General features: G+C 48.9%; 1 protein-coding gene across 3 annotated transcripts in view; it reads right to left on the bottom strand.

Annotated features, from left to right (window-relative positions):
- Positions 1–1,077: 1,077 nt before the first annotated feature.
- MXI1 (MAX interactor 1, dimerization protein) overlaps positions 1,078–10,468 on the bottom strand; it is a 52,296-nt gene continuing 42,905 nt past the window's right edge. For all 3 annotated transcript variants that reach the window (XM_040564504.1, XM_040564506.1, XM_040564505.1), the window contains exons 4-6: positions 6,380–6,494; positions 4,351–4,522; positions 1,078–2,952 (exon numbers count right to left, since the gene is read on the bottom strand). In XM_040564504.1, the coding sequence (XP_040420438.1) occupies positions 2,789–2,952; positions 4,351–4,522; positions 6,380–6,494 (451 nt within the window). In that variant the 3' untranslated portion in view covers positions 1,078–2,788. The remainder of the gene's footprint in view (positions 2,953–4,350; positions 4,523–6,379; positions 6,495–10,468) is intronic.

Raw genomic sequence — 10,468 nt, 5'->3', positions numbered from 1 at the left:
TTAAAGCAGATCGGGGACACTGGGCTATTTTGGCTTGCCACAATGGGGAAAATTCAGGAGATTCACACATTTTTGAGCAGAAGGAACTATTACGATCATCTAACTAATATCCGGCATAACCGTACTGATTGGCCTGTACTATCATCTAAAAGTAATTGACAGTGACTTCTGTGAGCCCATCCGTCACCTTGAACGTTCGGTGTAACAGCCCAGAGCAACACATGAACACGATGAGCATTACAGACCGTGTGGGGTGCAAGCACACACAAAAGGCCGGAAAGCCTACAGTGCAGTAATGCAGCGCAACACAACCTCAAAAAGCCAGAGAAATGTTTTCATCGAGTAAGAACTATTCAAACACTACCTGAAATCTGCTATGACCTGCCCAAGCGAACCCTCCAGCACCAAAGCAACCAGACTCTTGTCTTTAGCAGTTATTATTATAAAGACACTTTCAGGCAGAGCAATAACGAATAACTAAGTCAGGCCTTGTTAGAGCTGAAGTTTTCCTCTCTTCAGCACTCAGAAGACTGTCCCAAACTCCTGTCATCTGCAGATAATGTGGACCCCAAACATAAATGCAAGCAGGGTGCTCTTATTCCAAAACCCTCGGGCCCTATTAATTAACCCGGAGCTCAATTCAGCCTGCGACAGGCTCCTCTTCCTGCCAGGTCACCTCCCAGAAGGAAGGGGAACAGATGTGCTGTGTTACATACGCACGAGTGAAAACACATTTAACAACAGCAACCTGACCCAGACTTAATAAACAAATTAATAAAAATAGAGGAAAATAAAAAAAAGAAAACCACACAAAACCAGAAATAGTTCATTACAGCCACAGAAAGATTATTTCTCTACTCAAGCACAGGCGTTGTGCCTCTTAACAAGGGACAACACATTTTGGAGAAGAGTGGGGGACACACCGGAATATTTAAACAGAGGCAATTCACCGTAACGCATAACTCGACAGCAGAACCACTCAGGATCTTCTCTTCACAGGATCAAAGGGCACGAGAAGAACAAAGGGTCAGCTAAAGTGATACGAATGACCAAGATGGAAGAACACAACTCATTTCGGATACAGAAATGTTTAATGGCGTTAAAGTGCTACTTTAATGGGGACCATATGCTAACATTTAAACACAATTCCACTGCACTGCTAAATATGGTTGTCTTTATTTTTTATTTACTTTATTTACTTCTTTTTGCCCAACCCTACCTAAAACAATAAAATAAAGTCTAAAGGACTGAAATTAACAACCCATTCAAATCAGCAATAAGTTATGAATTTTATAAAGCATTTTTTTTCCTCTTCTTTTCTTAGTAATGAGGGGTAGTTAAATTACTTAAGGATATACAAAGTTTCAAACAATGCCATAGGTGAGGACTCTATCAAGGTTTTTAAAACTTGGAAAAAACAAAATAATCCTGGCCATTAAAAAGACAAAAAATAAAAAACAGCAAAGCCCTCAAAGTGCAGGTTAGAATGCTCATCTCTGAGAAAATTAGAAAACATTTGCTAGAATAGCTCTTAACAGCACCTGCACAGGTAAGATGGCAAGGCCCTTGGGAACAGGACGTGCAGTCAAAACATTACATTAACATGAGAGACGTGCTGAGCTTAACTAGGTTAACTACTGGACTGGAACTTCAAAAGTCAGCAGAGGGAATGATTCTAAAAAGAAAACCAAAGGAACCCTCACCGAACTTGGCCTTCTCCAGCTAGCACAGCCTTCATCCATTGTGTGCACGGCAAAAAGCATTTTGCATTTCATTGGGTCAAGTGCTTCATCAAAACAGAGATCTTCTCATGGCCTAAATTCATATAAAAGACATCTAAGGTTTAATATGGACAAGCTCTAAAAAGACGCATCAGACTTGGGGTGTTTTCCCTCCCAACACATTTACAAACGTTTATCAAAAAATCTCTTCAAATAAAAAGGTCATAGTGGCTCAGTATCTGGGCACGACTTTCTGGCATATCGCCTCTCGTGTGTGCTGGTTTCTTTCTGTCCTCAGCTGGTTGTGTGTCTGCGCGTGGGCACGCATCTACCGGGAGATCTGCTGTCACTGTCACAGCACGACACAGCCCATGACGTGCTGGTAGATTACAAGCGTGTACCCCTCGCTTTAGCCACGCGTCAGAGGTACTTGCTTTTTAAATGATGTCCAACAGAAAGCTGAGCTGAATGGTATTCTCTCCTGTACATCTCTTTTCACTGCCCCTCTCTCTGGGCACAGAACGAGACCTTAATCATTACTGTCGTTGTTTCTAGGCTACTTATGCCCTCACAGATTTCCTATTACATTACGACAGCATTGGATTGTGATAAACTGTAGGACATGGTCCTTTTAGGACCACAAAAGCTCTTCAGAAGGGCCTAAACTAGGTTGTTCAACCTGAATGCAGTGTAAGAAATTCTGACATTTCTCAGATCTCATGACAGAAAGAGAGGGATGAGTCTCTAGTATCCTCTTTCAAACAAAGAAATTCAAAACAAAGTGTTTCATCGCTAAGGTCTAGATCCAGGTCCCACAGAAACAAATGGATATCACAGACTTCAATGGGACTAGGGTTTGGTCTAACTTTTGGCCAGCAGGAATTGGGATTGGTAATGTGACCAAATGAACACGTGGGTTTCTTCCCTTACCCCAAAGGTTTTATATTTACAGGTCTCTTCAGGACTAGCTGTCAACGTGTCATTTCTGAAAGAGGATACTGGCATCTAGGACCCAGTTTGATCACCCCAGTGAAATCTTTCGCCCTGCACTGTCATCTCACTTGGTTCTAGGAAGCAAAGGAGAGCTTGACACTGGCGCTGGAGTAACCCTCGTCACTCCCAATACTCTGCAAGCTGCTGTGATCATCAATGTCACTGATGCTGGTTGTGCTGATATTGTCCACTTCTCCATGGGAGAACTCTGTGCTTTCAACGTCCACTTCAATCTCTTCTAAAAAGGGAAATGAGAGAAACACACACAGGTTAGCACCACAAACCCAACTGCTTCCTTCAAGCCAGCTGCCAGGACTGCCCTGGTCAGGGCTGCAGCAGCCGCCTGGCAGGAAGACTCTCGGTGTTTTCCCTTGGGGTAGGATAGGCTATGGACATGGTTTGGGAAAGGACTGGCTACCAGCCTGGAGCTTTTCATAGGGACTTTGCAAAGGGGCTTGACTCCTCCAGAATGCAAAACCCGCTATCAGTATAAGTGGGCCATCTCATGCACTGAACTTGTTACTCTGCCTCTGTTCTTTGGAACGGTATTATCCCCGTGTTGGAAACAAACAAACAACAACAAAAAAAAACACAGATAGAACAGAGGACAAGAGAGAAAACAGAGCGTGAAGTCACCCCTAAAGTTACCCCTACCTGTAACATGCTATTCGATTGATATCACTTTGCCAAAGGTGGGATCACCCATTATAATGGGCATTATAATGCATTAAGATGAGGGTCTGAGTTACTTTCAGAGATACTGAGTGGACCTAAGAGCCTAAATCCTGTTTTTAAGAGGGTACTAGAAAGCAGATACTTAGTCAAACAGATTATCTTGATTTCCACAGCATTCAGGAATTTTCCAAAAGGATTTTTTTTTCCAAACTGTAGACTCAAACCCAAACTACATGGCGTGCTTGAGTCTGTTAGTAAATACCAAGCTATCTACTGTGCCCACCTGGGATCCACAGCAGAGGTGTTTCCAAAAATAAAATTATCTGAATTCAGTTAGCCATTCAGACCATCTCTATCCAGTTTTAACCGAGATGAACAGTACGGGAAGCTTGGAAAAGAAAGGGGGTTGGTGGTAGAACGATTCTTGGAGTTTTAAGAGTCAGTTTGCTTAGTTCTGTTTGCTTGGTTATGCCATGGTAGGCCCAAATACAGGAAATATATTGGAGAGCATGAGAAGTTGCTTTGCAACATCTGCTCCAGCCCCAATAATATCTTTCTTAGATATTCCCTTTGTGTTGCTGAGAGATACAAAAAAGGGACAATGGATCTTTAACATCAGGTATTTATCTACCATCTTGTGACCACTGCAAATTACTTTGCGCAACTGATGCTTTCGTATTTTAGAGAGCTCTTCAGAGAAGCAGATCACTTTAAATGCCACCGAAATCCTGAGATGACAATGGCAACACTTCTTCCAAACTTAACTGTAATTCAAGCAAAAGGCGAAACTTTTTGTATATAAGTGTGTGCATATGTATGCACGTACATGTGTGAGCAAAATCAGTAGCCTAAATACCAAAAGTCAGAGAGAAGGGGGTAGCTGAGAGACAAGAAATGGATCAGCCTCCTGCCCCCTCTTCTCAGAGTCCCGGGGATTCCCTGCCAGCTTAGTGACACCCACCTCGCTCCGAGTCTGAGCGATCAGAGGAAATGGTAGATCCAATGCTGTCCATTCGTATTCGCTCTATCTCCTGAGACCCCTGTAGTTGTTCCAGTCTTCTCTTTAGGAATCTTTGTTCTCGTTCCAGGTTCTCAAGCTGGTGTTGGCTTCTCCTCTCGGTCTCTTCAAGTTTCTGACATGATCAAATATGGCTCAGTAATAGGTTTCATTCTTTTCTCCTTCCCTCCCACCTCCACCGTCCAGCCACCTGCTTTACTTAGACGTTCCCAGGTCCCTGAAGGATTTAAGCTGCAAAAGAGCACTGAAACAAGCTGCTTTCCCCTTTCCAGGAGCTGTGCTGTCTCCTCACAACTTTTCCTGTTCCCAAGCTCTGATAAATCACACGTGCATTGGTATCAAAAGGCTTTGAAGACAGAGCCTCTCCAGAGGAAACTATAGGAACCGTAGCACTTTGTGGGCCATTCTGCCTGAGCTCAGCCCCCTGCATTACCACATCTGTCCACAAAGGGGCCTCGATTCCCTTAACCAAACCAACCCAGCGTCACAATCAACTGTCACATAAAAACGTGCCCTGGGAGCTCTGTGTTCCTTGCTGCATGGTTTAGCAGGATTTCTCAGAAACAGTTTTCTATTTAGTAAGTGATTTACATAACCTACTACAGGTTTCTTTGATCACAGCTGGGAAATCTACCAGGGCACTGTTCTTTGTTTCCTAGGACAAGCACATTGCATAAGGAGGAGTCATTTCAGGCTAACCCTGTCCCTTCGGCAGGGCTTTTTCTCCTTCGCCACCCATCCTCCCTCCCACTATCCTGTGCTGTGACAAAGGGTTTCAGCCTTTTCCAGCTACTGACAACGCTGCGTTTTCTCTTTGTGCTTCACTCTGCCAGGAGTGAAACTAGACGAGTGTTGGGCTGGCTGGCTGGTTCCCACAGGGAACTTCAGCAAGCCAGCCCTGGCTTACCCTCCTGGGATTTGCACCAATGTTTTGGCAATGGAAACTCACTGGCACATCAGAAGAGAAGGTGCGCTTCCCATCAAAATGGGGTCATCAACAGTAGGTACGTTTTTCTCGTAAGAGCTGTTGCTGTCAACAACTGATGACGATACAGAATAAGGCTCCTGCTTTCCAAATCAATCATTTCCACAGTTAACAGAGTTCCTTATGGACTCTCCTACCAATGTGGCTTGTAGTAATGATAAACGATTAACCAAGGAGACAACGCTTGCTTGTTGCTTTATATATATATACACACACATAAAATGTAAGTAATAGATATATATGTATATCAACATATCAACATGTACTACTAGTAGGTAAGAATTAGAACGAGTGTTAGAAGTATTAGAACGAGTCCAGAGGAGGGCCATGAAGATAATCAAAGGGCTGGAGCTCCTCTCCTACGGAGAGGGGCTGAGAGAGCTGGGGCTGTTCAGCCTGGAGAAGAGAAGGCTCCAGGGAGACCTTACAGCAGCCTTCCGGTACCTAAAGGGGGCCTGCAGGAAAGCTGGGAGGGACTCTTTGTCAGGGGGTGTCATGATAGGACAAGGGGGAATGGTTTTAAACTAAAAAACGGTAGGTTTAGATCAGATATGAGGAAGAAATTCTTCCCTCAGAGGGTGGTGAGGCACTGGCACAGGCTGCCCAGAGAAGCTGTGGCTGCCCCATCCCTGGAGGTGTTCAAGGCCAGGCTGGATGGGGCTTGGAGCAACCTGGTGTGGTGGGAGGTGTCCCTGCCCCTGGCAGGGGGGTGGATTTAGATGATCTTCAAGGTCCCTTCCAACCCAAACCATTCTGTGATTCTACAGCATAGGGTTTGATTTTTGGGTGGTCTTGTGTGGATCCAGGAGTTGGACTCTCTGATCCTTGGGGGTCCCTTCCAACTCGCGATATCATGTGCTTATTTGATTAAGCAAAGGCCTCGGTCTCCTTCGACACAGAGTTAACCTCTTGGCAGCAAGCGCGAGCTATTGGATGGCACTTCCAAACCAGCCCCGCCAGAAAGCAGCTGGGAGAAGCAGCTCTTACCTTGATATGTGCTTTGGCTTTGTTGAGCAGCCCAAGCGTCGTGTGCCTGGTGCAGTCTGGTCCGAGCGGTATCAGAACTTTCAAGCGTTCGAGACACAGGCGGAGGTGAGCTCGGCTGTAAGGGGAGAAGAGGAGATCAGAGCCGTGCTTTCGGGAAGGGAATGCCGTTTCTTTCTGTGCCTCCCTTCTAGGAGGCACTTTTCGTGCTTCCTTCTCTCTCTACACATCACGAGATTCCCCGCAGGTGCCAGGATGGGCTGCCGCCGACCTATTTACACCGCAAACAGCGGCTGCTCACCAATACTCGCACGATCGCTAACCTCTGGCAGCCGCTGTTTGTTTTCTTGCCGTTTGAGCTGATAATCTGGTTCAATGGATGGGCTTTGTGCAGAGACAAGGCACAGACACAAACGGTACGATTATCTTGTAGGCTTCACCTCTCGCTCAGCGACTTGCTGCTGTGCTGAGAACGTTTGTGAAGGCACTTCGGAATGACTGCTACCCGCGGCACGCTTGTGCATTGCCGGTTCAGGGAGATTTGCTATGATCCAAGCAACATCTCTAACATTTCTTTGCACAAAATTTGAAGAAGGAAATAGCAAAACAGTTAGCCCAAAACACCGAAACAATCCCTGCTGGCAATTAAGAGAGTTAGAGGGATTGCAGTTCCCAAGCGTGGCACCCTTACTCCTTCCTTGGACCCAGGTCTCAAACAGTGCTGGGGGCACAAGGTCTGCAGGAACACGAGAGCCCTTCCCTGGGCACTCTGCTGACCTTGGATCACATCTCCAAAGACCATTTCAAGCACGAAAGCACTGCTGATGGCCTGAGCCATTTTCTGCAGAATACGAAACGTGGGGAAAATGGTTCCGGAGCAGTGGCAAAGCACGTCGTCCTCAGGCTGCACAGGAGAACTGCTCCTGCCGATCCTGCTCTGCACCACGAATGCAGGGACGAACACCAGATTTATGGAAAACTATCTCGTGGGTTGCCTTTCTTCTCCTCCCTCTCTCTTTCCCGGACATTAATGATTTATGTCCAAACTTGTCATCCCAATCAATAACACAATGACATCAGCTTCACCATTCACATGCAAGCAACACCGGTGCAAAAGAGTCCTGAAAGCCTATCCCAAGCCCCGCTCAGACACAAAGAAACTGCATCTTAGCCCGATCCGTCTCAATGCAGGGGGAAAAAAAATAAAGAGCACGGACAGTTCATTTCCATTTGTTTTTCAAATTCACCATTGCTCCCGGTTTGAAAGGGGTGGGGGAGAAGAGTCTGTAATCAGGCAATTATGTCAGTGACAAGCAAGGATGATTAAGGGTGGAAGGGTCAGGGGTTTTGCTGATGAACTGTCAGCACCGAGGAGTGCTCGCTGGCGGTGCTAGGGCCGGGAGCCCCTCAGTACTTCTATTATAAATCTCTTTACAAAGGGCCCATCATTCTGTCTCGAGAACAGCCACGGGGCTGCGTATGAGCAGCAAGGGCCTTGACGAACATGTGCTTTTCATTAAATATTAACAACTGGGGAAGGCGGGGGAAGAACCAAAATCAGAAGAATCAAACAAACAACTACAGAAGAAAATCGCATCACTCTCCTCTGTTCCTCCTCGGACTGCTCTAGGGCAAACTGTGTTGACATTAAATCCATATGGCTGACACAAGTTTGGGTTTTAGCTACCTGGAAGCCCCTTTTCAACACAGGGGCTGGGGAATGGGGGTGCGTGCACCCAACCCACCCCAGGTGCTTTGCCCGGTACCTGTAGGGCCAGCAATGACAGAGCACTGCTGGGGCACACTGCACTCGTCCTCCCAGGGGAGACTGCTCAGGTGTCTGGCAGCCAGAGAGAGGAGGAAGAGGCCGTGCTGTTAAGGACATTCTGGGTCTCCGAACCGATTTTTGGTTGTGCCACAGATTTCCTGAGTGCCCACAGGCGAGCCACCAAGCCAGAGCTGCCCCAGCACTGCCATCAGGCTGCCGCACAGAGCGGCGTGTCCCTGCACGGCACGAGCGCAAGCACCAGCCAAACGCCTCACCCGCAGGATCTGCCCCAGCTGGAAATGCCGCGGGAGCGGAGCTGGGGATGTGAGCAGATGGGGGGGCTGAGAGCAGGGCCGCTGCCACCGCACAGAGGGCTGGGTACGCGGCATCTGCCGCAGGTAGGGCCTGGGACTTCGCCCTGACCCGCTGGTAACAAACGCACCGTGCGCGCAGCAGAAAATCAAAGCTCTGGGGAATCAACGCCTGACCAGTGTCGAATTATCACAGCAACTCCGGAATGCGGAGAGAAACGCACAGCACGTTACAGCCTGAGCTCTGGGGTTTTTACCAGGAACAGGGGAAGGCCCCGCACCAGGAACCAGGCCCTGGGGACCAGAGATCAGCTCTGGGCAGGAACGAGCACGCACCGGATCGCCCAGACACAGGTTGAAGGGATGGCACCAGGTACTAGAAGCACGGCCACCGATCAGTTCGGCTTGTGCCCCAGGACCGCGGTGGAACAAAGGAAGTCACCGTGCCCTGCAAACAAGGGCAGAGAGGGGACAAAAGATCTGGAGGGCTTGTCTTCAGAAGGACTGGACAAGCTGGCAGAAAGTTGCCTCCCCAGCACACACGGTCCCTATTTTCCCATTTGCATCTGGTTCAGAGAGAGAGAGCAACCACAAAGCTATTAATCTGTCTTATCGCGTCCCGTAGCTGTACCTGAGCAGCTGTAATCCCAAGGTCAAGCCCTGATAGGCACACCTTTCCTCCCCCTTGTTTACCTGGCTTCGGTTGCAACGTGGCTTCAGCAGCGCTGCAGGCGCTTGGGCTCAGTGAAAATGCCGGCATTGTGCAGGCTCCAGACAGAGCCCGACGGCCTCCCCTGCAAACCACTGGATTATGCCAATATTTGACACATCTGCCAATAGCTGGAAAAACAAGCCTAAATGCCCGTATTGTTATGTAACAGAGGAGCGACTCAGGCTGGGCGCGAAGCGCTGCTGCCTCTCACTGCGCTGGTCCCAGGGAAGGCAGAGGAGGGCAGGAGGAGAACTGCAGTTTCAGGCAAGGCTGAAGCCTCTGTACGCTAGCTGCAGGGGAGACGGGAGAAGCCAGAGCCCTTCCTCCTGCCTCGGCAGCTTTGGTAAAATCAGGCTCCCCCAGCTGTACGCTGAGCACAGGTAGGCGCTGGGTGTGCCGAAGCACCAGGCTGACGCAGAGGGAATTGGGGAGTACCTGACAGGAGGAGGCTCTCCCCTCTTTCACCCTGCGCCTGGGTGAGAGCCTCTGACTGCATTTGGGTCACCTGCTTGCACCAGCCCCCAACACCCCCCATCCTCCTCCGAGCCCCCCCAGGCTCTGCCCCGCGCCCCCAGCAGAGCAGCCCGGCTCTCGCTCCGCGCCTCCCCCTGCACTTGGCTCTGCCTGGCTGCAGAGGGCTGTAACTTCACAGCCTCCTCTCCGCTCCTCTCCTCTCCCAATGACATCATCCGCTCCGATTATATAAAGCGCTGGGAGGAAACCTTTATTTCTGCATGCTCTTTGCTCCTAGCCTCAGCTGTCTCACTGCACAGCCCGCAGCCAAATCCCACTGCAGGAGCCCGGCTCCTTTTTGCCTGCATCGGAACTGCAGTGCAGGAACGCGGCTGGGTGCAAAAAAAAATTCCCCGTTTCCTCACCCCACTCTTCTGCGGACGTTTTTGAGGGGCTGGGGTAGGGCTCATCCTCTCCCCCACCAGGCACCACAGCAAGCTTGGCACAAAAGCCACCGGCTTTTGTAAACATCCCTGGTGAGACTGCAGCTGCTTTGCTGCTACGGTGAGGGTTTTTTTCTTCCACCTCGGGCAGAAGCGATGGAAACTGAAACAAGAAAGTTTCTCTGCCTAGAAGTCACCAAAAGACACGTGCGCGCTCAGCTCTGAAGCAGCAGGTTTGCCAGACTCAGCGCTCTCCTGGAGTCAGACGCCGCTGACAGACTTTGCTGAATCAAGGCTTGAACATCTGCAGAACACCGGCGCAGGCGCGCACCAAGCTCCCATCTTCAGACCAAGCCTCCCTTCCAGCAGGAAATAACCAACGAGCCGCCAGCAGCATCTCAAGTG

Source organism: Cygnus olor, chromosome 7 (genome assembly GCF_009769625.2).
Source record: "Cygnus olor isolate bCygOlo1 chromosome 7, bCygOlo1.pri.v2, whole genome shotgun sequence".
Lineage (NCBI taxonomy): Eukaryota > Metazoa > Chordata > Aves > Anseriformes > Anatidae > Cygnus > Cygnus olor.
Note: the sequence above shows the minus strand (reverse complement) of the source record. Positions and strands in the feature narration are given on the sequence as shown.